Raw genomic sequence first — 26,180 nt, 5'->3', positions numbered from 1 at the left:
TGATATGTATGCATTTTAATAGGATCAATTTGGGTTATCAACACTAATATGAAGTTTTTTATAAGATGAAAATTAATTCGAGATAAATATCATGGATATATCGACATGAAATATTTTTTGGTAACTCTAACACTTTAACAAATTTATATTTTAAACCCGAGTTTTCCATGGCTGAATATAATTTATCCACTACTAGTGTGAATCCTTAATATATATATATATATATATATATATTCAGTTCACAGAGAGCGCAGCCTCCGTTGAAAGTTCAAACCTAACCCTTCGAAAAGATCAACACGGCCTTTAGGGATCCATCTCAACAAGAACTCGGAGCACCCCTCGCCACGTCAGCGGTGCCCCACACGTGTCGCGCTTTCACTCGTCGGGCGTCGTGGCCGAGGGCCCACATATAAAACCCCGGGATGACCCTATACAAACCCACCCCCCCCACACCGGAACCAAATCGCGGCCTTGAACCACCTCGACTTTCACGAGCTCTCCCCCAGATCTGTCTTTCTCTCTCTCTCTCTCCGTCGAACCCGAGGAAATCTCGCTCCGCACGGCCGAAAAGTTCGAACGCGTCTTCAAAGGTTCGATCTCCCATTCGCTCTTCCTGGATCCCTCGGTTGAACGTTGTCGGATTAGTGCGGATCTGCTGTCGATAATTGTCCCTTTTTTGTTCTGCTTCTAAGCTCGACGATTTGAGTGGTTTCCGAGATGTTGACCGACGAATTGCGCGGTTTGGATTTCCGTACGACGAGATCCGGTGGGGGAAGGGTGGGTTCGTGCTTGCGTGTCGGGGATCGCGTCGTTGTAGATGCTTGGATTGAGTCGATGTGGAAGGAAAAAAAGTTTCTATTTTTCCTGCGCCGCGGGAACGTGTGGGAGCATGGGGGTTTTGCTAGCGCTTGAATATCGCTTCGAGGTGGACTGAGTGGTGTGATTTTGTTCTGAGGTCGGGATCTTGATGGGTGCTCGTTTATGTATTTGTGTGCTTGAATGCCTTTGACTGTGTCGCATGTGGCGTTGGTTTGGAGAATAGAACCCTTTATGATGTCGGTTGTGTTTGGTGTTTGCAAGGAGTTGTGCGGAGTTGTCGAGAGTTCTTGTTTTTCGTTGAAACATATGAAGACTAAAAAGAACTATGTGATTTTGTTGCGGACTTTGCACTCTTTGCGATATATTAAGTGTATTGACATTCTACACTGGACTGTTTATTGAGATTAGGAGGAAAAATTTAGATCGATGAACCTCTTTTGGATGGCTCATGGCCGTTCTTTTAGTGGCTTGTTATATCTGTAGCACTTGATTTTCAGAAATTGATGTTGCAATCTTAAGACATGGAGAGGTTTTTGTGTAGTGTTGTTTTGAACCTGGTCTCTTATTTATATCTGGTGTGCAGGTCTTTGGTGGATTAGTGTCAGGAAGGCACCATGGGTGGTGGTTTCAGAGTGCTTCATCTTGTCAGACCATTCCTTTCGTTCTTGCCTGAAGTTCAAAGTGCTGATAGGAAGATACCATTCCGGGAGAAAGTGATTTACACCGTCATTTCTCTCTTCATATTCTTGGTTTGCAGTCAGCTCCCTCTGTATGGCATACATTCCACCACAGGTGCCGATCCATTCTACTGGATGCGTGTTATTCTTGCTTCCAACCGTGGAACCGTCATGGAGCTTGGTATTACTCCTATCGTGACATCTGGGCTTGTGATGCAACTCCTGGCTGGGTCAAAAATCATCGAAGTGGACAATAATGTCCGTGAGGATCGAGCTCTCCTGTAAGTATCAGTTGAAGTAATTTATATTTCCAGCACATTATTATGTCCAGAGCTGGATCATTCTCTTTTGATACCCAAGCCTCAGTGGTGATGTTGCATTTTTCGGTATCCTGGTCATTATTTGGTACTGGTAGACACTTTTAGCTGCTGCTCTGTTGTTAATATTCACGTAATTTTGATGCCCGTGGAACTCCTACTGCTGAATTAGCTTCCTACTTCTTATCATCTTTGAAGCATCAGTACGTGCTGAAAGATACCCCTAGCTTGCAACTTGGCCCGTATTTTGAATCGTAGCTATTGGATGTCTTTAATGGAAATGAGGACGTCCTTTTCTGCATTTGACCTTAGTCACGGTGCACCAGTTTTTCTGCTTGATCAAAATAGTGCGTCTTTTTTTTTTATTTTTGTGTGTGCCTCCTCAATTTACTTTGGCAAATTTTATTTCCTTTTTTTTTTTTTTCCCTCGTGCTGAATTGGTAACTTCTTTCTTGCAGAAATGGAGCTCAGAAGTTGCTGGGCATTTTGATTGCCATTGGTGAGGCTGTTGCATATGTTCTTTCAGGAATGTATGGAAGTGTTGGCCAACTTGGTGTTGGAAATGCCATTCTCATCATTATTCAACTGTGCTTTGCCGGCATCATTGTTATATGCTTGGATGAACTCCTTCAGAAAGGTTATGGTCTTGGTTCTGGAATCTCTCTTTTCATAGCAACTAACATCTGGTAAGTTTTCCTTCTTTTTACCCAACTTTTGCCTATCCATTTATAAGCATTTCTATCATATGTTGTTTATATATAAAAAGCTCTTGAGATTTTTTGACTGAGTGGCTTCATTCCAAATTTGATTGTTTTACATTTTGAGAGAACATAGAGAGCCTGCACCTTCTCATTTGTTCATTTCTCCTTTTCAGTGAATCTATTATCTGGAAAGCATTTAGCCCGACAACTATTAACAGTGGACGAGGAGCAGAATTTGAAGGTGCAGTCATTGCTCTCTTTCATCTCCTCATCACTCGAACGGACAAGGTTCGTGCTCTGCGGGAGGCTTTTTATCGACAGAATCTGCCAAATGTCACGAATCTGCTAGCCACTGTCCTGATTTTCTTAATAGTCATATACTTCCAAGGATTCCGTGTGGTTTTGCCTGTGAGGTCAAAGAATGCTCGAGGACAGCAGGGTTCATATCCGATCAAATTATTCTACACATCTAACATGCCCATCATTCTGCAGTCAGCTCTTGTAACCAACATTTACTTCATTTCTCAGGTAGTGGAGGTCACATTTCTGTGTATTGCTATGTTCAAATTTTAGCTTTTATGACTCATGCATTTGTTGTTGGCATCAGTTGCTTCACAGGAAGTACAGTGGAAATTTCATTGTGAACCTTTTGGGTAAATGGAAAGAATCTGAGTACTCAGGTGGCCAATCCGTCCCAGTTGGTGGTATCGCCTACTATATCACCGCTCCATCAAGGTGATCATCTGTTCCTTTTCAAAAAATGATGTTCAGTCTGGCTTTGTTGATTTGAAAACTCACCAGTTGACATTTTGCTCTATCCTCCTGCAGCTTGGCTGATATGGCAGCCAATCCCTTCCATGCACTCTTCTATCTTGTGTTTATGTTGTCAGCTTGTGCACTGTTCTCCAAAACATGGATTGAAGTTTCTGGATCCTCTGCTAAAGATGTTGCCAGACAGCTCAGGGTATGAAGTGTGAAACTTTATTTCTCTTGACAGAGTCTGCTAACAATTGAATGAGAAACAACCTTATGGTTCAAATAATGGGGTATCAGTAGTTGCATGCCTGCATGTCGAGGCTACAATTGTTTGGCTTTTATGTACGTTTATCTCAAGTGACCCTGGATTTATCAGGTTCATTGGGAGCTTTTCCTTTCGACAATCATCTTTTACTATCCCTATTGTCTGTTGAGCTTTTAAATCTCTGATAAGCTGATTTGCATCTTCCACAAGTTTCTGTGTTTTGCTGGAGCCACCTACTTATGGCTTGTTCTTTGTCATTTCTTTTGGTAAATTCTAATTGCTTTCAAAATTGTCTGCCGGTCCTAATCTGGACCTTTTGTCATGCAGATTTGCACAGTTCCATCTTTTCCCTAACATCTCTCTTTCCTTGTCAATCTTAGGAACAACAAATGGTGATGCCAGGCCATCGTGAGTCAAACTTACAGAAAGAGCTCAACCGCTACATTCCCACTGCTGCAGCATTTGGAGGCATGTGCATCGGCGCACTGACTGTTTTGGCAGATTTCATGGGGGCAATAGGCTCAGGGACCGGGATTCTTCTTGCCGTCACCATCATTTATCAGTACTTTGAGACCTTTGAGAAAGAAAAAGCAAGTGAACTTGGGTTCTTTGGTTTCTAAGGCCGTGCTCTTCTCTGGCCAAAGCTTGTTCGCAGTCCAGTTTTGGTGAATCTGACGATGCGAGTAGGACACACATGCTAGCTTTGAGAGATTGGAGATGATTATAATGCTCCTAGGAAATGCAGATGGGGCAGCATCTTAAGATAGTTTTGTTCCTTATTTATGCCCTTTTTTCTGCAACTATTTTTTGCAGTATGACTGGATCTGTACCGTCGCCACAGCCTGATCCTATAGTTTTTCCAGTTTGCAATTCAATAGCTTGTAAAATTACGTGAAACTAGCACATTAAGAACGAGTAATGGGGCCTTAATTTCTATATGGATGTCTATACTCGTGATGAGTTCTTTCCAGTTCTGCTCTGCAGGCCCATGTGGAACTTCATTATCTTCCAGGTGCCAAAAGGAAAAGCGCATTATTTTGTTTTGCGCGATGCGTTGGAGATGCGGCTTTGTTTCCGCACTTGCTGATTGGACAGTCATTGGGTGGCTTTATTTTCTGGCAAACCTCGTCTGAATGCATTGAATTTCGATTTCCACAAAGTTAATTGAATCGAGGCAATGGTTGCTTCGCTTATGTCGGAATGCAACGGCAGGTTTGAAAACTATAGTTTAGCTCTATCGAGGTAGCGATTTGGTTGATACAGAGAATGGACGTTGGTTTTACATGCACCAGATGTTTCGTTGGACTGTTGGTGTATGTATGTGCTAATGTTGGCCTTCAGAAACAAGCATTCAGTGACGGGAAAATGAAGTACAGTGATTCTTTTTTGGCTCAAAAAAGTAGTGTTTGTATATTGATTGCTGCATGCCTTTGGACTCCAATTCGTGATGCTCCTTTTTGGAAATGAAATCTCTTTTTGACTTTCATTCTCTGCGGGTGTGTTTTGTAGTTGAAGGTGTTCTTTCTTCCTCCAAAGTGTCAACAATACGCCGCGGTACGCAGGCAAAAAGTGGACTCTAATTGAAAGAATTTAAGTCCCTTTTGCCTATTGTAGGCATGGCATGCTTTCTTGCCTCCGCTTTCATTTGAGATGTAACGGGCATATACGGTACTGCGGATTCAGCTTTCTTTTTCATCTGTACTAGAAACAGAATGGGAACATGAGACAATTAACATTATTTGGAAACCTTTTTCTTTTCATGCAAAACGCTGGCGTGGACACGTTAAGACAGACAAGGGACAAGTTGTCATGTTGGCAAAAATCAACGTGTTTTGTGAATGCAAACGGGCATTTCCTTCCGCAGGGGAGGGAAACGTTTCTATAAAATTTATAAAATAGAAAAGAACAAAAACAAAAAAAAAGCAGAAAAAAGGGGTGATTTGTGCGGGTTCAAATTTGTTGACAGGTAGATAGGCCACTAGTACCCTGCTACATTCACTCATTTTCAATATTGAAATTATGACGATTTTCGTGTTTCTCGCTTTGCTTTTTCAATTTTGATCTTCTCAGTTCTCAGATAGCCCCACTTGGGCTGTATTGAAATGATCCGTTTCCCTTCTTGTCCTTTCTCGTTCATGTAAATCTCCTCCTCTGTCCTCGAGCTTTGCACCGTCTCTCTCTCTCTCTCCTGTCTCTGTCTCTCTCTGCCTCTCTCTCTCTCTGCGTTCAGAGTCTCTGTCTCCATTTGATCACTCTTGGCAGTTTGCAGAATAAATGGCAAAGCCCAGCCCAGTAGCTGCCTTTCCGGGCAGTTCCTCTTCCGAGCTAGGCGCTGAAGTCTTCAGTCTACCGTAGTAGCTGAAGACAAACGACAGCTCACGCAAAGCTCGAATCTTCTGAGTGCCCTCCATCTTTTACCTGCTTTGCTTTACTTAGCATTGCTATAAAGCCGCGTGGTGGATTCGGCCTTTTTTTGGGCTGAGGCAGGGAGCCTGAGGTTGTCAACGTTTGGAATGTGCGGAGAAGAAGTAGATAAACGCACGGTCTCTTTCACACTTGTTTTCCTGGGGTAGCGTTAGAGGTATGATGGTTTCTGTTTTCTTGCGAGTTTAGTGATGGGTCTTCGTTTAGACAATGTCAATGAGCACCTACGACTGTTATGTAGTGTTAGTCGTGGGTCAAGCTGCCTCCTTTTCACCTCTGAGATGAAGGAACATGGTCATGCTCGACTGGGTTTTTAAGTTTCTGATGATCCTAAGTTGTTTTTGGTTCATGCTCTCTGTAACGTGTCGCCTTGCACTTGTGCTTGCTGCATATGTCGCTAGAGACCATTTCACAGGTATGGTGTAGCAGCCTTGTAGTAAATGGCATCTCATCTTCTACAAGTATTGACCGCCTGCTCGTAAGCAAATTCGTTTTCGTGGATTTATTTCTCAGTTTAAGTCGGTGGTTGGAGAGATTTTAAACGTTGTTGATTCAAGAGGGGTCACATCACAACCAACAGAGAAAGAACGTTAGGTTAAATAATTACATGAGTTCCATGAGTTCTTCATGGATATGAATTTTTTTTTTTTTTTAAGAATCTAGAGGATTGCAGCCTTTGGGCATCTTTCTTGAATCGCTCACCTCATCCAAGGCTCCCACTTGTCCTCATTATTTTCTATTCATCTTTTTTCACAACTTATACGCTTTGCTTTGGAGTGTACTTTTTAACTCTTTTCAAAAGAAAGAGCAGAATCTTATAAAGCTAGAAGGACAAATCTTAAGGAAATTTCGTTTCATCCTCAATTTATGGCCTCTTTCTGAGAATTAAAGCATGCCACTTTCTGCTTTCTTCACCATGCTCATCATAGCTCCTAGTGACCCGTTACAGTATCCTTGTTCTTTGACAACCTTAAGCTTCCGTTGAACGACTTGGTAATCGTATTTTTGATATTCTATCTCTATTACCTCTTTCTTTCTGCAGATGGATTCCGCTCAACAGTCTGCAGTTACTCCGTCAAAGTATAAGTTTGTGCAAGCTTTTGCGAGGTTTCTCCACCTTCGATCCACTACTGGGGTTGCCCCAGTTGATAATTTTGTTCAGAAAATCAAGCCCCGAGATAAAGTTACGGATGTTTTGCTAGAGGAAGACCGAAATTGGGATACTCTGCCTCAGTTCGATATTAAAGAGAAGGGTTCTCAGCAATGGGATGCCTTGGACGTGCTTCTTGCTGAATTATTTGCCAGCATTTCTTCATTAAAGGCGGCGTATGCCCACTTACAGTTTTCTCAGCGTCCCTATGATAGCGATGGGATTCGAATGGCTGACCAGATCATCGTATCTGAATTGAAGAATTTGGCTGACTTGAAGCAATCCTATGTGAATGAGCAGCTTGACCTTCCACTCGAGAGTTCTTTGTTGGCCGAAATCAAAGAGCAGAAGAGTATGGTAAAAACATATGAAATTATGGTGAAGAAGCTGGAACGTCAGATTAAGCTCAAGGAATCTGAGATTGCATTTCTCAGGGAGAAGTTGGAGGAATCAAGCTGGCAGAACAGGTTGCTCATCAAGAGCACAGAGCGAAGTTGGCCATTCTCTGATCTCCAGAATATACAGTTATCAAGCTTGAACCATATCCATTTTGATGCATTTCTTAAGTACACTACTGAGTCCCTGCGGAACTTTGTTAGATCCATGGTGGATGAGATGAAAGCCGCTTGCTGGGATCTCGACGCAGCAGCTAATGCAATAGAACCTGGCGTGATTTATCAGAAAGAAGACCATAAATGTTTTGCATTTGAATCCCATGTTTGTCGGGAAATGTTTGATGGGTTCCAATGCCCAGACTTTTCCCAGCCAAAAGAGTCCTTACCACAGGAGAGTAAAAGCCAGCAACAGCTATTTTTCGACAGATTTGTGGAGCTCATTTCCCGTGAGCCAATGGATTCCCTTCGCGAGAATCCTGAATCAGCATTTGCCAAGTTTTGTTGGGTGAAGTATGTGCGGCTCATCCACCCTCAAATGGAACTGGCTTTCTATGGCAACTTAAAGCTCAGAAATAAGCTCAATGCCGGGGAATATCCTGAAACCACATTCTTTTATATTTTCTTGGAAATGGCAAAGCGAATTTGGCTCCTGCATTGCTTGGGATTCTCACTCGAACATCATGCCTCCATTTTTCAAGTGAGCAGAGGGTGTAGGTTTAATGAAGTATTTATGGAACCTGTGGCCAAGGAGGAGCTGCTGGCAGCAGACAATATGCCGGAAGAATATGACCAACAGGTGGCCTTTACTGTTGTTCCTGGGTTCAGAATTGCCACAGCAGTTTTACACTGTCAGGTCTATCTAATGACTTCCAAACCAGCATGAGCCGCAGATATGCCAATATGCTTTTAAGACTTAATTGTATCTTTGAGTGGAAGCAATTGTCTTGATCTGCTTAAGCGGATCACAGGAAGAAGAGGAAAACTGCATACCAGGTTGCTAAATGTGCTGTGGGGACTTACTTCCAACATGGCTACACTTCTCTTTGTTTACTTTTCATTTTCCTTCAGATATAATTCTACCTGATCATGGGTACTTCTGAAGAATGAAAATGCGAAGATTGGCTGTATTGGCAATCCACAGTGAATTTATTGACGGTTTGTTTAAGAAATTCCCAACATCCTGTGATGTTAGGAGGATAGGGAAGGAGTCCTTTAGCTGTCTTGATCTTCACTGTCTTGTATGATGTATATTTGGATGAAATGCATTCTGTTGGAACTTATACACGTATCATTTTGTAGCTTTACTTCGCATGCTTTTAATCTTTCAAACTGAGATCCCTATTCTCTCCGAAAGGTTTTAAAGACACATGCTTAATCCCACAGGTATGTATGGCAGCAGTATGCCGCCCACCACTTTCGTAATATACCTGATAATGGGGACAAGAAGGTCTGTTGTATCTTTTTAGACTCAATGGTCTGCCAAGCCTAGCCCAAGATGGTGCCTGAATTCTCAGTCTTGAATAATCCTTTAGCTCAGTGCACTTATTAGTGGTCATGTGCTATGCTTCTGGTACATAAAGAACATTTTGAACCGTTTGTTTCATCTCAGACTTGGTCTTGTCATTTATCAATGAAGAATATGTCGGAAATGAGCAATGTTACCATGGAAATTTCACTCACAAGGCTTGCTTCATAAACTTAGTGTTACACCTTCCCTAGCTTTTGCCTTTAATTTATCATTTTGAGCATCCAAAAGTATACAAAATCTTCTACAATACGCTGTGTCTCTTTTTGCATACCCTGGAATTTGTAGGTGAAGTAGTAAATTACCCCACGTCCAGGCAAAGAACAAGAAAAAAGGAAAGCTAATTTGTCTGATAAATTTTCAACATCAAGCTCATGGAGTAGATTGAAGACGGGTTTCTTTGGATCAATGACCAACTCCGGGACTTGGGACCGACTGCCACAATACTCTGCCACCGTTGGCAACGTGAAGACTGGAGAGTTTTTCCTTGTCGATAGCTGTCAAATGCCCTTCATAGGGAAGTGGTATAATGCCGCTAGATGCGGCACTCAGAAGCAGTCCCTCCTCTAACAGCGGCAACCTTCGGGCTTCTGAAGACGACGGGCAGCAGATGATGATGATTAGAACGATGAAGATACGCAAGAGATACCTGAGCCGAGCCATGTGCAGCAATTACTATCTCTGATCAGACCGGAAAAGGCAAAACGTTTAGGACTTATGCGTGTGTTTAGGACAAGATTGGCATGTGTGACTTCTTTATGGTGGATACGAGGAGGCAGTGAGTGAGCTATTTATAACAGGGATTTGCACACGTTAGCTAGAAGAGTCAGAGACAAAAGGATCACGTTAGTTGGCTAAATTAGCGCAATTTAGATTAATTGAAGCTTGAGGTTGCATTATATAATCACGTAGTATTATATTCAAATGCTTGGTTTAGTGGAGGTTTGAATTTGGTGGCGAATGAGATGAACCGCCGGCCTCCTTTTTTCTTAATTTTTTTGTCGGAGCTTGCATTCGTAGTGCCATTATTCTATGGAGTCTAATTATCAACTCGTGACTCGTGAGGCTTGATTTAGTTTAGAAAAAGCTCTCCTTTGGGTCTTTACTTCATGCAGCATCTGTAGGTCCTCCCTAAATGACTCTTTCTACTTCTCGTTACTGTCTCTACCCGAATCGGTTTGATCTCTTTGCAAGTAATAGCGTCGTTCAAATTGCCAGTTCAGCTAGCTAAAGCGACATCACAGTAACTCTTTGCCACTACAGACGTAGGAGTTTCTTCGGGTTCCAAAAACAAAGAAAAGCGGGCGAAAATGTCAAAAAATATGTGCAGTTTTCTGAATCCTCGTGAGCTCCAAGATGGCATCTCGTGGGGGCTTGTGACAGCATCTAATTAGCCGTCCGCTTATACAATATGCTGTTAATAATTGGTTGACCACCTCAAGTAGCGCCTATGCATCTGCAATATAAGACACCCCCGTTGACAACTTGACATGATGGTGCTGTGAAATCATATTCCGATTTCTGGATGCGTGCGAGATTGATGCCAGATGCGACGACGAAAGCGGACAAAAGGTGCGTTGATTGAGCGCATGAAGGTCAGACTGATTGAAAAACTTGGCCCATGATGACATGTCTGTAGGGTAAGAGCCGGCTAATGAACTGCATCAGAGGTTTTGATTAACTAATCTCTTTTATTTGGATGCAGAAAGTGCTAATTTGTTGGGATTGGCTTGGCATCAACGTAAGGATAAAGGTGTGATCTGTCTGGCATATGATTTTGAGGAGACGCCTGACAACCATACTCCCATTCCATAGATACTATTTTGTCCATAGAGTGAGCAAAGTATTCCGTAAGTTTACTTAATAAAGATCTATTCGTTTTTTTTTTTCAAAATATCGATAATGCATGGAAATAATTATCAAAGAAAGTCACAAACTTATTGTATGAATGTCGGTTTAGTATTAAACTTTTTAATTTGATGAATTTAGTTTTAAACATTTTTTAACGATTTGTCGAGGTTAGCTAGAAATCTCTTGTGTGGACTTATATGGGATGGTTTGGCCCCAACGATGACAATTTTTGTATTAAGTGATTCTAAATATTTTAAATATTTTATTTTATTTTTTTGTCTTTCTTTAGTATTTTTTTTTTTTATTGAAGTTTGACGAGGATCATAGCCCTAGCTCCACAATGGACAAAAAAAATTATAAAAACTTCATAAAAATTTGAGAATTTTTTTTTTTTAAAAGCAAAAAATGTTTACGTTAATACTTGGTCATGCCATGTATGATAACCAGCATTCTTGTCGATAATAGCTAGTCAATATTTGCCGAATTACTAAATTGACAAATCGTTAAAAGGTTTAAAATTAAATTTGCCAAATTTAAAATCTTGGGAGTAATTTGGCATATGTACATTAGGTTTACAAGTTTTTTGATAATTTTCTCCATGGGCAAGGTCCCTAGCTCAAGTCCTAGTTCAAGTCCAAGATGGCCTAATGACACATGATACGAAAAAATTGATGTCTTGAAAAGTGCAAAACTTTTACTTATTTAGTTGCTTAACAAGTATTTCGAGACACTTATTGATATGATTTGTTAAATTTCTTTGACAGATGTTTCAACACAATACAAAGCATTATTAGCGTTTCGTAACTTGACTGAGAATCTGTTCATCTAAAAGGCAAAAAAAAAAAAAAAAAGGATTCGACGCTACAGTAATGTAACTAAAACTCCATGCCTAATCATCATAGCATGGTTTAAGGAAAGAACAAAGAAGATCCAGAAAAGAAGAAAGGGAAAGAGACAGCACTAATGCCTGGTCTGTTCACTGTTCCCAACAGTTTAACGAAGGAAACCAAAAGTGAGAGAGGGGAATATAATCCTGAGTGATTGGAGACAAAAGGGAAGAAATCTGGAGGACACGAAGAAAGCTGACGCCTTTACACCTTTAATGGACCCTTGCGCAGATTTCATGGACTCCTCCAGTGTCTGGAAATTCTCTTTGCTAGACCCGCCACTGTTACGTCCACTGATGGGTCACTGTTCTTCATTCGAACCGCCCTGCCTCATCTTCATTCAAACTTCATTCTACATATTAGAATATCAAACCACAACTTCATTTGATAGTTTAAATTTTTAAAACAATTGACAAACTAAGCGTGAGAGGAAATGTTAGCGTAATTAAAGATTAAATCATATCTTCATCTAACAACTTAAACTTTTGAAATAATTAACGGTAGTCTCACAAAAATTCTCACATTTAGTACAAAATGCACACCTCGACCGTTAGTTCCAAGTTCAATTTTGAGAGTGAATGCTACAATTTTTATTGAGTGTTTGGGAGCCACGACATCTTATGATTTTCTCGTGAAGAGGTTTTCTTCGACTTCAAAGTGTGTTGTAGTTGATGAATGGGTCAACAATTGTAAGCAAAAAGCATCCCACTTCACCTAATAATTGAAAACGAGAAGGCAAAAACGAACCATCAAAAGAATCATGCAATGGTGAAGATAGACAAAGTCAAATGATCAGGATTTTAAGATTTGGATTTCTTTTGAATGATGTGATTCTTTTAAGCGGAAGATACACTGAATGAAAGCTCATCCATGGAAACAAAGCAAGAGGAGATCGTGTTCATTTCCATGTCCTCCGAATGATGATTAAAGGGAAGCCAGCACACCCTGATATTTCATCCATTCTTTAGAAGCACCAGAGGGCCTGCAAAAAACAGTATAGACCTGAAAGCATTAGTCTTTGCAACACGAACCAGCTCGTCTTCTTTGCAAACAATGTCAGCGCAGCCGAAGCATCTACCGAATGAATGTGTATGGGTAGCTAGTTCACTGTGATGAGCCGAACTTACTGCAAACAAGAAAGAAAGCGAAGTTTCCTAGCGAGCAAAACGGGGGGAAAAGTTTCATAATGCGTACGCTGAATCGAAAGATGCGGTTCCTCCGGTGAGCCCTCTTAGCACTCTTCAGTCCCAACCCCATTCCGTCGTCCTCTTTACAGCGTACGGCGTTTCCGGGTGAATCCAGGTACACGCTTCGGCGTATCGGGGGAGACCAGAGACTGCTCTGCTCGTAGTCGAAGTCGAACTGATGGGCGTCAAAGAACTTGCCGAGGAGCCTGTCGGAAACCGACCTCGAGACCATCTGGACGGTCGGGCTGTCGATGGACCCGGAGGTGGTTTCGGAGGACGACGCTAGAGAAGATGGCTCGGACATGGACGGTTGATCAATGTACGAGAGAGTTTTGGCCCTTGTTTGTATGGTGGAATGTTGTGGTAGTTTTAGAGATGGTTTGGTCTTATATCATACAACGAGGACCCCGGGAACAGACGCACAAAGCTTTCAAATTTGGAATCTTGTGAAATTTCTTGTCAATCGCATCGGCTATAAATACTGTCACGTGTAGAAATGACCCTCGAGTGAATTTCTTGTCCATGCGAATTTAATATCATCACCAAAAAAAAATAAAAAAAAATAAAAAAAAGAATGGGATTGAAAAAAATTGAGAATTCCGTTGCCGGGACTTGAACCCGGGTCTCTCGGGTGAGAGCCGAGTATCCTAACCAACTAGACTACAACGGATTTGTTAAGGACGTGGTACTTTATTTTATAAGTTGAATACTGGTCACTAAAACCCTCCCCGCCGAAAGGCAAACCTCCTGCTCATTTCGCTCAAAATTCACTCTCTTCCGATTGCATTTATTAACCGTACAAGATTACCCTGTTTCGTGCTCTTCACATGGGCTTTTCGTTTTTTGCTATTAATTCCTTACTTGCACTTTAGGGCATTCAAAGCAGGGGTGCCAAAATTGAATCGAAAACCTGAACCGAATTTTTGTGCACTTTCGGGTCAATTCGGTTATGATTCAAATAATGGAAAGATAATCGTTATTTATTTTTTATATTTTTTTTGTTAAGGTTATTTCACCTGAACCAAACCAAAATTCTTAAGAAAAACTAAATGCTCAATTTTAAATCTTTCATCTTTCTCGCTTTTTATTCTATTTGGTTCCAATAAATAAGGCAAAAACTACAAATCAAACCAAACTTAATTGGGTTTTCAATTCAATTCATATTCGGTTCTACTTACCTTATTGGTTTAGTTCGATTTAGATTTTGAAAACCAAACCAAACCGAACCACTAATACTCCTAATTCAAAGTTCTCTTAAATGCCTCTCAATTTAATTCAAGGGGATGTTTTGGGAAAATTGTCTATAAAATTCATAAATTTATTATATTTTTACCAATTTAGTCTCAAATATTTTAATTGTGTTAGTTAAGTATTAAATATTTTTATGATTTGTCAACGTAGTCTATCTAACCAAAATTTAACAAGAAATTATTAACACGGATGCCAATAAGACTAATGACCGATGATGATGTGGATAGTTTTAACAATCTATTAATATTTTTTTTGAACTCTTCTTTATTTATTTTTTTTTACAACTCTAGCTGACAAGAGCTGCAACACCCTCATTTGTGGCTAACAAGGGGATCATTGTCCTCTTCTATACTAGGTGAAGCATCATGGCCCTTGCCTAGATTAGGCAAGGCATCACAACCCTTGTTAGTCCATAGTTGGGGAAAAAAAAGGAATGAAAGAAAATAATTAAAAATTATTTAAAAAGTCAAAAATTTGTCCAACTTAACGTCGACTATGTCATGTAAGTGGCTCGCTAGTTTTCACGTTAGTGATTTTTGGTAAAAATTGGTCGAATTGACTCATTTGATAAAATGTGAAAATATTTATGATTCAATTAGTATAATTAAAGATTTATGACTCAATTAACAAAAAAGTACAAATCCGTAAAAGCATCGATCTTCGTGACGAACCAACTCGGATTCTTCACAAATAGTGTGGGCACAACTATGAATGTGGAGGTTCATTCAAAATGGGAAAGTGGCTAGTTGACTACGATTTAATGGCATTGTTTTGTAAATTAATTCGAAAGAGACCGTCAGAAAAAATACCACTCCCAACAATTTCAGATTTATACAATAAATTGAATGTTTAATTTGAAAATTCAAAAGAGTATCCCAGAGGTACAAGTCTTGAAACTGAAATTAAATTCCAAGAAAAACTAGGAAAATAAAATGTCATTTCTAAAATTAAAACAAAACCACTACTGAGAACTAATCTATATGTTTTAATAGCTTCCACATGTAAGCGCATCTTGTTTATCGAATATATGCTCTGTTCACTTCCCACTAGTTTCTGCCGATTTTGAAAATCCTGTAAGGAATTCGAAATATGGATTGTAGAACTAGATCAATTCACCAAGTATTATGACCCACATCAACCATATTAGATTCATAACAAACGCATGAGAATTAATTACCTTTCTTTTTTAGTCAAGCCTTAAATTTGGCGCAATCCTTCTTCATGTGCCCATTCTTTTTGCATAATAAGCACTTGGATTCATTTTTAATGTCAATTTGGGGAGATAGAGGCATCTTACCTTTTCCCTTTAGCTTGCCTTGCCCTTTATACTTATCCTGTGTTGCCATATGAGCACTTTATCATTCATCCATTAGTAACCTCTTTTCCTCTTGAGCACACATGGTTATGAGTTCATTGATTGACCATTTAGTCTTATGTGTGTTGTAAGAGATCTTAAAAGGAGCATACTCTTGTGGGAGAGTATTCGGGATATAGTATACAAGAAAGAGTTCTCACATTTCACCCTCAAGATTCTTCAGTTAAGCTGCAATGTCCCTCATTTTCATGATGTGCTCACGCACACCTCTTACATTGGTAAGTTTTAAGAATGAGAACTTTATAATCAGGGTCATGGTATATGTCTTCTATGAAAATTCAAATTGTGCATCAATAGCCTCTAGCAGTTTCTTAGCATTGTTATATTGAATGACTGAACCACGAATTATAGCAAATAGTTTTGTTTTTATATACATCATGCGAGACGAGCCAAACTCACTGCAAGCAAGAAGGAAAGGAAAGTCTCCTCCGAAAGGGAATGAGATAAGATAATTAAAAAAAAAAAAAAAAAGGAGAATTCCGTTGCCGGGACTTGAACCCGGGTCTCTCGGGTGAGAGCCGAGTATCCTAACCAACTAGACTACAACGGAGCTTGTTCCATAGATTCCACTTTATTTTACATATTCAATATTAGCCGCTAAAACCCTACCGTCTTCACCAAAAGGGCAATCCTCCCGCTCATTTCACTCCGAAAATTCACTCTTTCTTCCGTTCGCAATCTCTCTCTCTGTCGATCGGCGTTCAGATCGGAGCGGCGACGGCGGAGGAGATGAGGGAGGAAGAGGTAGAGAAGCTGCGGGGGGTGGTGAGGGACTGCGTGACCAAGCACCTCTACTCGTCGGCCATCTTCTTCGCCGACAAGGTCGCCGCTTTCACCCGCGACCCCGCCGACGTCTACATGCAGGCCCAGGCCCTCTTCCTCGGCCGCCACTACCGCCGCGCCTTCCACCTCCTCAACGCCTCCAAGATCGTCCTCCGCGACCTCCGCTTCCGCTACCTCGCCGCCAAATGCCTCGCAAGTCCCCCTTTTCTTCATCCCTTCTCTCTCTCTCTCTCTCTATTGTTTTTGTTAATTGGGTTGGGCATTGGCGTGTTATTTTCCTCTTGGAAGAAAAAAAAAATTGAAACTTGCTCGTGTTGAACAGGAGGAACTGAACGAGTGGGATCAGTGTCTGCTGATGCTCGGCGATGCCAAGGTGGACGAACATGGGAATGTGTACGACACGAAGGAAACTAATGCCATGTACTTAGATAAGGATGGGGAGGACCGCGAGATCAATGTGAGTTTACAAAAGTTGTTGCCTGCAGCTGTTGCGAGTCTTTTTCCTAATCGAAAAGGAAAACAATCTGGGTCTCGCATAATGTTACTTAACATGGCAGAACTATTCTTATTTGTCATTGTGAAGGGGGTCTTATTATTTAGATGGACACTTTTGAGTAAGCGGTATCTGGGTTTTCCCCTTCAGTAGTAGAAGATGATGGGCTTCGGTAACTGTTTTGGAAGACATGCTGAATTAAATGTGAGCAGGCGTTTAGGATAAAATTTTTATTTGAAGGGAATAATTTTGAACGTCATGGTGGTGGAACTGTGAGAATCGGATACCTTATTTTCCCGCATATCTCTGTTCTACATTTTGCCTTTTTGCTTATCCAGTATTCGGTAACTAATCTGGTCTTTATTTGTGCCAAATTGACTGCTTCAAATTGAAAAAAAGTAAAAAAATGACAAATGCTTTGGGCTGACCATCCCCAAGGAGCATGAGATTGAGTCATTATGGTAGAATGTTACCACTGCAAATATTGAATAAGCATGTTAATGATTTATTTCTTTCAACAGATATCTTCAGCTATATGCTTTTTGAGAGGCAAGGCATATGAGGCTCTGGAAAATCGTTCCCAAGCCCGGCAATGGTTGGTTCCTTTTGCCTATTTTGTTTGCACTAATTCATTTTGGTGAGCTACTTGCGGCTGAATGGGCTTGTTATGATCCTAGTTTCTGTTGATGGTGAAAATCTGAATGTTTGTTTCTTGTCAAATGTATCATAGCTGTATGTTAGAGAATTAATGTTTATGTTGAGCTCCCTGAATTTTGTTAATTGTCTTGATGACAAGAGAAGAAACATACGTTCAGCTACATGTCTGTCAATTTTTAACGTTTTGCTGTGTTTTCTTTAAGGTACAAAGCCGCTGTAAAAGCCGATCCTCTCTGTTATGAGGTATGTGTGACAATTGCCGTGGTAAATTTCTCTTATTTTTGGTGGTGAAGATGTTTCCTTCTATCTGTGTAGTGTTTCTGTATATTTGTTGTTTCCTCTTTTATGGTTGACATTTTCTCGCTTCTTGTGATGAAACTTCTGTGTAGTCTCTCTAAATTAGCATATTATGAAACGGGTATCACTCCTCACTTGCAATGATCTCCTCACTGTTTTGTCTTGTTCTTTTTCAGGCTTTGGAATGTCTTATCAACAATCACATGCTTTCAAGTGAAGAAGGTGGAGTTGAAATATATGTTATCTTTTTACCAAAAAAAAAAATATATGTTATCTTGTACTTTCTTCTTGTCGTATATTAAGCCTTTTAGGTCCAAAGTTACATAATTAGTGGGTCTCCACATCATTTTACTTTATGGGTTTTTATGGTAAGTACTAAACTACGTGGTTTGTCATGATGAATTGCAACATACTCTGAGACCTTATAGACATACAAGACTGTTGCTTCATGAGATTTTTTGATTTTGAGTATGGTGCCATATGAAACTATGCCTTTGTTTTTACAGAAGCCAGTTTACTTTCATCACTGCATTTTGGTCCAGAAGATGAATGGCTCTCTTCTTTCTATTCATGCCTGATAAAGAAGGTAGTAAGGTGCAGCTAAGACAAGCTCTTTGTCATGCAAAACATACTTGGGAACTGCTTACATTATTTTCTTTTTCCAGTCCTGCATTCTGATCAGTTTATTTTTTTCAGTATGACAAAGAGAATGTTGTGGAGGCCAAGTTTAAAGAACTTGAGAATGAAAGTTACAGTAGTAATCCTTCTGAGCAATCTTTCATGCGGACCCTGAAGAATGATACTGATCTAATGGCATGCAAAGCTGAATACTATCATCAGTGTGGTGAATATCAGAAATGCTTTGAATTGACTTCCATGTAAGAATGACCAACTTGGAGCTTACAATGGCCACTCCTGTCGATACCTGACCTGGATTCTCCTTAATGTCTTAGACTGCTCGAGAAAGATCCCTTCCATATGAAATGTACTCTGGTGCATTTAACAGCTGCTACTGAACTTGGTCATTCAAATGAACTTTACCTTATGGCATGCAACTTAGTGAAGGACTATCCCCAAAAGTGAGTATAGTTTTCCTGTTACTGCTCTTTTATTTCAATTTCTCAAGGCCTTTGCAATGTTAAACAGTAATTTTCTAATGAATATTCTGGTGGTCATCCCTTGGTGGATAATTATCATTTGGAATTCACAGATGTGGTGTTTGGAGACTGTTTGACTTATTGTATTAGCGAGTCTTCACTTAGCCATATATATGCAGGAGGAAAAGGATGTAATACTAATCAACTGAATATTATCCCTGAATGCATCATTTTTTGTCGTATTTTCAGTCCTAGACATTCTCCAATAGCTTCTTTGAGTAGAAAGACTGAACATTGTTTTGTCACGAGCGGCAACTGGCAAAGTACCACAATGAGTGTTATGACTTGTTGGGATTTTTATAGCTATATTACTGTTGTGGGCTGCATGAGCAAATTATTTGATTATGTTTCTCTGTAGGGCTCTGTCATGGTTTGCTGTCGGTTGCTACTATTATTGCATTAAGAAGTATGACCAGTCACGGCGATATTTCAGGTATAAATCATTGTTGCTCATTAAGATTGAACATTTTAATTTCTTTCATTGAGGGAACATAAGGGGTCCTTTTGTCTTTCATGCACACCTTCCCAGAAACTGTATTAAGTAATGCTATTGCGTCAGTTGAGCATTGTTTTCACCTGTCTTTATGTGTTACCGATGTATATTGTCAGTTGCTCTTTTTCCTTTGTTAATGGACAAGTCTACTAGGCCCTTTTTATCATCTTACTGATGAAAGACTTCAGCACTTTTAAATTCTAAGCTTACTGTCGGTCAATCAATTCTGCTAAACCAAGTCATCTGATATCTTATAACATTTTTAAGGCTAACCTTTAGAATGTGCCTCCTTGATGTCCAATTGATTGCTGTAAAAGTTGAGCAAGTCTGTCGTTTTAGCACAAGAGCAAAGCCAGGCTGTGAACGTGATCTACTCTATCAAACTTTATAGTCTGAGCAAATGTTGTGCCCGCTAACTGCTATATAAAGACGTGGTTATTTGGCTGGAGTTGTCTAGAACTTTTACAATTCTTCGTATGCATATGATCTGGAAATATTTACCGAATCGATAACTGTTTTCTTCTTTATCGAGCACGATCCACCTCTATTCTTCAGATATTCAGAACTTGGTCTTTTCTTTCAATTTTGAGAGTTTGAATAAAAATTTGATTTGACATTGAGCACCGAATTTTTTTTAATGCTTTTGATACATTAAGAGTCGCCTCAAACACTTTCATAATTTTGTATGGAATGAATTTAACCTTTTCTGAATTTGGCGGGAAACCCAAGCTGGAGAATTGACTGTAAGCTATCATGCACTTTCTTACGTAGATGATTTGAGCAATAGTATGTCATGAGTAGAGGTGATCATTGGGTGGGCTTGGGCCCAAGGTCAGGCATAATGTGTTGCCCATGCCCGCCCTTATATAAAATGTGTGAAGGAACTTTTGGGCTGGGCTATGCCCAAGCCAAAGATGGGTGTGCGGGCTTTCTCATGTAAGCTCTTGCCCAAGACTGCCCATTTCCCTTTTGGCCAGCCTGCCCATTGATCATAATCACAAATCCAAATTCATTATCTTGTGTCGCTTGTTTTCTCCTACAGCAAGGCTACAAACCTGGATGGTACATTCCCTCCTGCTTGGATTGGTTATGGAAATGCTTATGCTGCTCAAGATGAAGGGGATCAGGCTATGTCTGCATATCGCACTGCTGCTCGTTTGTTTCCTGGGTAGTTACACAAGCTTTTGTTTAGTTATTTATAACTCTGCATCTTATGGACTCCTTCAAGCAACTTTGTTCTCGCTAGTTATGCTTTTTGTGGCTGTATTCTTTGTCTGAGAAATTAGTGATCTTGCTCGAGTGGAGACTTACCCAAAGTATACGCGGTTCATATACATAACTCCTGCATGCCTGTGCAGATGCTTCTTATGTTTTGCATTGTTGAATGCTCTTTGTATGACTTGATGACAGAACTTCAAATTTGATTACTCTTATATGTGTGGAAGTTTAAGATACTGAAAGGACAAATGAATAGAATGGGTCTAACGGTACTATCATAGATGTAACTATTGTTGATAATTCCTTTTTCCTTCCAAGATTTCATCTAAATCAGTTCCTCTATAGAGCGCCTGTGGTTTCTACAAATTCAAAATTCCACCTTCTTCTGTCGTTTGAGGAATTACATACCCATTGAGTTATTGTTAGTGGTTTTTGGTCTAGAATGTCTTCAAAACTATTAAAATTCTACTGTTATGTGACAGTGGTCCTTTTACAGGTTGAATCTTGATATTTTTTTATTCCAGGTGCCATTTGCCGACATTATACATTGGGATGGAGTACATGAGAACACATAGTTTTAAACTTGCTGAGCAGGTATATTACTCCTCTTGGAAATTTGTTATTATGGCCGTGTTTACGAATATCAAAAAATGTTCTTGGTTTGCTCTTTCATTAGTTATCTGTGTCAATATTAAGTGATCCATGAACGGAATCTTCATCAGCCGTAATAACTCTTTTTGTACTGGAGTTCACCATATACTTCTTATTTTGTTATCTCTTTGTATCCCTCCTGTGTATGCTAATATTTATACCTTCACTTTTCTTCTATGCTATGTTAGGGAGTGGGGGAGATGAGAATTTGGTTGGAAAATGCCAAAAACTTTACACTTTCCCTCATCTCCCTTCTCAAATTTTTTTATTTATTTAAATTTTCCTCGTCTTTCCCCCAAACTTTCAATCCGCATTTTTCCTTCCTTTTCTAAACATCTCATCGGTGATACTTTTACCTCCCCTCCCCCCACCCAATAAAAAAACAAAAAAGTAAAAGAAAAGAACAAGAAGGTTTCTGTGAGATATATAGGATTGTGTGTTAGGTTGATTTTCCTAGAGAATTAATGATGCAGCTAAGGCCTTTTAAATGTAGTTTTGAGAATGTCGGCATTTGGCATTGATATGTAATAAGTGCTAAAGATGATATTAGTTTCTAGAAGAGTGTATGGTGGGGTGTCCTCTGGGGTTAAAGAACTGATGCATCCTCTTAGTTTTAACAGTAATATTGATCTTTCCCACTAGTTATTAAGTAACCTTGTTTATCAAGAAAATATGTTTATAGTTGGAAACTTATGGAGAAAGTTGCAGCTATATTCACCATGTTCTATGATCATAACAGTGATCATTAGATCATTAGGATGTGTGATTTGATAACATGCACTTCTGATTGTCCTCTTTGTTGTTCAGTTTTTCATGCAGGCTAAAACAATCTGCCCATCGGACCCTCTTGTATATAACGAATTAGGAGTTGTTTCCTATCACATGAAAGAGTAAGGAGGCTTGGTTGCTTTGTTTTTTTCCTTGCTTTAGGTTGTTCTCTGGAAATTTCTAAAAAACTAGGCATTATTGCACTTGCTGTGGATTGCTGCATGGATCCTTTCATGTTTTAGCACTCTATCTGAGTCTTTTCAAAGCAGTAGGTTGCAGTTTTTTGTCAATAATATTTGTTGATGGTTGCTAAGATACTCTGAGATTCTGACACTGACTTGCTTTTAAATATGCCTTTTGGGACATTTCCAGGTATAACAAAGCTGTTCGGTGGTTTGAGAAAACTTTGGCTCACATTTCATCTTCTTTAAGTGAAATGTGGGAACCCACTGTTGTTAATCTAGCTCATTCATACAGAAAATTAAAGTATGTAAAGTTCTTTCGTGAGTGGCTTGTCTATTTCTTTGTTTTTATTTTCTTATCCTAGTTGAGTGTTTACTATTACAAAGGCTGTTCTCTGCAACGAGCTTTTTTATGCAAGATTGTTGGGAAGCTGGAAGAGGTTTTGATGAAGCGTTTACTGAAGTTGCATATTACTATTTTACTCATGTTTGAAGTAGAATTCATAATTGTGTGTTCAATGAGATGTGGCTCAGGTCCAACAAATCATAATAAGAAGACTTTGATATGCAAGTTTGAGCTACTTTGGTTGCTGCAAAGAATGCTAAGGGAATATAATCGTGATTCTGTTTTACTCTTGTCTTTTATGTTTCTTATGAACCTTGCAAAATAAATGTTGAAATATGCTCAGTTTAAAACTTGATAAAATTTCAAAAAATGAATTTCAAGATGTCATGTGAATTTCATAAACAAGCAGTACTGAATATATATTACTTCTAGCTCTCTCAAATTTATTTTTCCCCAGCCATCCTTTTCTATTATCATTTTTGGAGGGGAGCTGATTTGTGGGAGAATGGGTTTGGGTGGCAAGCCATCTCATGTTAATTTGTTCTTACTTTTCAGGGGTTGTTCATCCTGTTTCGCTTGAAATGTGCTTTTCGAGATTGATAATTTGTCAGAATGTTTGGTTTATCCTTTGCTGAACCTAATCCTTTCATCTCCTGCATGTTCAGGATGTACAATGAAGCAATATTGAACTATGAGAAAGCTCTGGCGTTATCCACAAGAAGCGTGTGCACTTATGCTGGTATTGCTTACACTTACCATTTGCAGGTATTTGGATACTCCTTTTTGTAATTTATGTATTATCTTTGTTGTTTTTAACTTTAATAATTTAATTAGGCGTTGATTGCTCCGCAGACAAATATACGAATATTTAATTATCCTTTGCTTGTGAACACTTCATTTATGTAAGAAAGTTTTAGATGACCTTATCTAATAATAGTTCCACTGCGTGTATATCAATTGAGAACTTCTGGAGGTTGGATGAGATTTATTTTGCTAGAGAGGCTTGTCTTACTTTATTTAAATCTAAATTAGGCTAATTAAAGTTTTTGAATATTCCAAGTCCTGAAAGAAGGTTTGGTTGATCCAGTAATATTTCATGTATATAAGTCTTCTAACTCAACCATTGTAAGCAGATTTAAAGCAACTGAGGGGGGTTAAGATTACAAAAAGGTGCCACGATTGGCTAGTGGGAAGTATCAGTGGTTGTCTCTATGTTACAATTAGACAATACAAATATTCCACTATATGCTCTTGGCACAAAAAGTGCAAGGGCTAGCTCAATCCACCTGCAGCCTTAAGTAAATTTGGAAGTTGTATTCTTAAATCCAAGTTCTCTTTCTATAGCCATTTGCCCCTTTTCCGGAACATCATGGTACTGTTTGTTCCACATTCCGTGTGGCTGTTTGAGCATTTAGAGGACTTTTCCCAAGCAAAAGAAGAGTGATGCTTGGCGACGATAGAAATCCATTATGCATCAACTCATATGGGATGTGTTACCTAAGTTTAAGATACATGACTTGAGTCTAAACTGTTGAAGATGCAACTAATAGGTATGAAGACAGTCTTGTCATATTTGAAAGAGCATGTAATGGTTCTCTTCATTGCAGACAGAATTTTGTAGGGCTTCTGAATATTAAAAGACAGAAGTGACTGAAATCTGAGTGATCTTTAACGGTTTTAAGAGTGTAATATGTTGGGCGTGTCGTGGCACATCTCTTTCACTGGTTGTAGTACATTGCATGATATTCAGGCTAACAACTTAAAATTCTTAGGCTATGATATTGCTTTAGTTTTTAGATTATATTTTCATTTCACTGATGTTGATTGGATAACCATTCAGAAGAAAAATGTTTTACGGTGCATGGTGCTGTCTGGGTGTGTGGTCACACTTCAGGTGCTGCTTTGTCTTTTTGTGGTGAATTTTGACTGGTCTGATAGTTTTCTGCTTCCTTCGATTGCATTTTGCAGGACAACTTCACGGCAGCTATTACATATTATCACAAAGTAAGATTCATATGTTTCTGTGATGGCATTATTTCCCTTGAACGCTCCATTTATCTGTGTGCATTAGTCTGAGTAGACATAGCTATGTTTATGTGAAGATTTTGAATTGACTTATTTGACAGTACTTTTTATGCCAGGTATTCATGCATGTTTTCCTTGCTATTTGCATTGTGCACTCAGTAAAGTAGATTAATACGTTGCATGTATCGGCATTTTTCTCAACACTGAGCACCTTCTCAAGACATGCATGTATTTGAGCTTTTTTTTTTTTTTTTTTTGGTAAAGAAAGCATGTATTTGAGTTGCTAAGGGTCTGTTAAAAAGTGTTTCTGTTCCCCAGAACAAAAATTTCTGTTTCCCGGAACAAAAATTTCTATTCTTTTGTTCCGGGGAACAAAAAGGGAACAGAAACAAGAAGTAAAAAAAATTAGCTTCTTGTTCCTGAGAATAGTTCCGAGAATCAAATTTTCTCTCTCTTCTTTTTTCTTTCCTTCTTCTTCCTTTTTTGGCTGGTGACCTCGCCGGAGTGTGTCGTTGGCCCCTAGCTACGCCGAGCCTTGCTGTCCCCCCGTGACGCCGAGCCTTGCCGTGGCTAGGTGAGGGTCGGCCTTGTCGGGCCATCGCCTAGGTTGGCGTCACCCAGCAGTGGCCTGGTGAGAGGCTTCGACGAGCTCGCCAGACCCCACCTAGCTAGTCATCAGCCACCGCCATGGCTGGGACCGACCACAAAGGAGAAAGAAGGAAAAAAAAAGAAAAGAAAAAAGAAAGAAGAAAAAATGGAAAAATATAATGAATATATTGAAAAATTAAAAGAAACAGCATAATTATACAAGTTTACTAAACGCATTTTGAACCTGGAGTAGAAATTTTTTGCAGTCACTAAGCGTGTTCTTATACTCAGAAATTGTTCCGGGAACAGAAATTTAAAAAAAAAAAAACTATTTTTGTTCAAAAATTGTTCTCCGGAACAAAATGGTTACCAAACGAGCCCTAAGTCTTTCTGTTCGTTTGTTTTCAGGCTTTGCGGTTAAAACCAGATGATCAATTCTGCACTGAGATGTTAAGTTTGGCTCTTATCGATGAATGCCGTCGTGGTGTAGACTCGAAGTTCGAGTACCGTTAAGATGAGGGGGTTGGTTGATCTCATCTGTGGAGTTGTTGTACGTGCTTTGTAATTACAGGAAAAAGAGGATGACATAGGGTTATTTTGGGTTGCTTTATTTTTCTGTACTCTAGAGTCTACAAACATGTCAGGCATGCCTTTGTCTCTGTAACCTTGTCAATTTCTTCTTCTTCCTTTTCATTTGCCATAGTCCTGTAACATTATCTATATGTGATTAATAAAATTATATGTTGCTCTCAACCGATGTTGGGATGTTTGGACGAGTTAAAGCATTTGTTGGTTTATCATAGTTTGACTAAAAAAAACCTGGTCAAATGTTGCAAACTTGCAATTGCCAAAAGCCAAAACTGTTTTGAGTTGTTCATCTTGTATTTTCTTTGACGGAGTGAACCTTTAAGAAATTTTATTCCAGTTCATCTTCTGCTACAC

The 26,180-nt window shown here is 39.4% G+C and overlaps 3 protein-coding genes and 2 non-coding genes across 6 annotated transcripts; 3 read left to right on the top strand and 2 right to left on the bottom strand.

Annotated features, from left to right (window-relative positions):
• Positions 1–434: 434 nt before the first annotated feature.
• On the top strand, positions 435–4,505 carry LOC104448553 (protein transport protein Sec61 subunit alpha). Its single transcript, XM_010062411.3, has 7 exons — positions 435–590; positions 1,403–1,777; positions 2,272–2,499; positions 2,688–3,042; positions 3,122–3,249; positions 3,343–3,478; positions 3,916–4,505. Exons 2-7 carry the CDS (start codon positions 1,434–1,436, stop codon positions 4,153–4,155), a joined length of 1,431 nt encoding a protein of 476 aa, XP_010060713.1. The 5' UTR covers positions 435–590; positions 1,403–1,433; the 3' UTR covers positions 4,156–4,505.
• Positions 4,506–5,630: 1,125 nt separating this feature from the next.
• On the top strand, positions 5,631–8,808 carry LOC104448552 (protein GRAVITROPIC IN THE LIGHT 1). Of its 2 annotated transcripts, none has more exons than XM_010062410.3 (2): positions 5,631–6,116; positions 7,002–8,808. In XM_010062410.3, exon 2 carries the CDS (start codon positions 7,002–7,004, stop codon positions 8,385–8,387), a length of 1,386 nt encoding a protein of 461 aa, XP_010060712.2. In that variant the 5' UTR covers positions 5,631–6,116; the 3' UTR covers positions 8,388–8,808. The 2 variants fall into 2 exon arrangements, with proteins under 2 accessions (XP_010060712.2, XP_018732288.2); XM_018876743.2 differs by lacking the exon at positions 5,631–6,116 and adding an exon at positions 6,134–6,374.
• A 4,743-nt stretch (positions 8,809–13,551) lies between these two features.
• Positions 13,552–13,624, bottom strand: TRNAE-CUC. The gene has a single exon. It is a non-coding gene; the product is annotated as a tRNA-Glu (tRNA).
• Positions 13,625–16,057: 2,433 nt separating this feature from the next.
• On the bottom strand, positions 16,058–16,130 carry TRNAE-CUC. The gene has a single exon. It is a non-coding gene; the product is annotated as a tRNA-Glu (tRNA).
• A 98-nt stretch (positions 16,131–16,228) lies between these two features.
• On the top strand, positions 16,229–25,991 carry LOC104448550 (anaphase-promoting complex subunit 6). Its single transcript, XM_010062408.3, has 16 exons — positions 16,229–16,555; positions 16,686–16,820; positions 17,378–17,451; positions 17,717–17,756; positions 17,987–18,032; positions 18,317–18,396; positions 18,507–18,688; positions 18,764–18,889; positions 19,326–19,400; positions 20,503–20,628; positions 21,203–21,272; positions 22,137–22,219; positions 22,470–22,583; positions 23,291–23,390; positions 24,594–24,629; positions 25,647–25,991. Exons 1-16 carry the CDS (start codon positions 16,310–16,312, stop codon positions 25,749–25,751), a joined length of 1,638 nt encoding a protein of 545 aa, XP_010060710.2. The 5' UTR covers positions 16,229–16,309; the 3' UTR covers positions 25,752–25,991.
• The last annotated feature ends 189 nt before the right edge of the window (positions 25,992–26,180 follow it).

This window comes from Eucalyptus grandis, chromosome 6, assembly GCF_016545825.1.
Source record: "Eucalyptus grandis isolate ANBG69807.140 chromosome 6, ASM1654582v1, whole genome shotgun sequence".
NCBI classification, from domain to species: Eukaryota; Viridiplantae; Streptophyta; class Magnoliopsida; order Myrtales; family Myrtaceae; genus Eucalyptus; species Eucalyptus grandis.
The sequence above is the reverse complement of the archived record's forward strand: the minus strand, read 5'-3'. Positions and strand labels throughout refer to the sequence as shown.

Bases quoted from the DNA above. Each gene is read 5' to 3' on its own strand.
- LOC104448553 (XM_010062411.3), top strand. From the start codon at position 1,434: ATGGGTGGTGGTTTCAGAGTGCTTCATCTTGTCAGACCATTCCTTTCG. The intron at 2,500-2,687 runs GTAAGTTTTCCT...TCTCCTTTTCAG, and splicing joins TTCATAGCAACTAACATCTG to TGAATCTATTATCTGGAAAG. The intron at 3,043-3,121 runs GTAGTGGAGGTC...TGTTGGCATCAG, and splicing joins ACATTTACTTCATTTCTCAG to TTGCTTCACAGGAAGTACAG.
- LOC104448552 (XM_018876743.2), top strand. From the start codon at position 6,351: ATGTCGCTAGAGACCATTTCACAG. The intron at 6,375-7,001 runs GTATGGTGTAGC...TTCTTTCTGCAG, and splicing joins CGCTAGAGACCATTTCACAG to ATGGATTCCGCTCAACAGTC.
- LOC104448550 (XM_010062408.3), top strand. From the start codon at position 16,310: ATGAGGGAGGAAGAGGTAGAGAAGCTGCGGGGGGTGGTGAGGGACTGC. The intron at 18,033-18,316 runs GTGGAGTTGAAA...TTGTTTTTACAG, and splicing joins CATGCTTTCAAGTGAAGAAG to AAGCCAGTTTACTTTCATCA. The intron at 24,630-25,646 runs GTAAGATTCATA...GTTTGTTTTCAG, and splicing joins CTATTACATATTATCACAAA to GCTTTGCGGTTAAAACCAGA.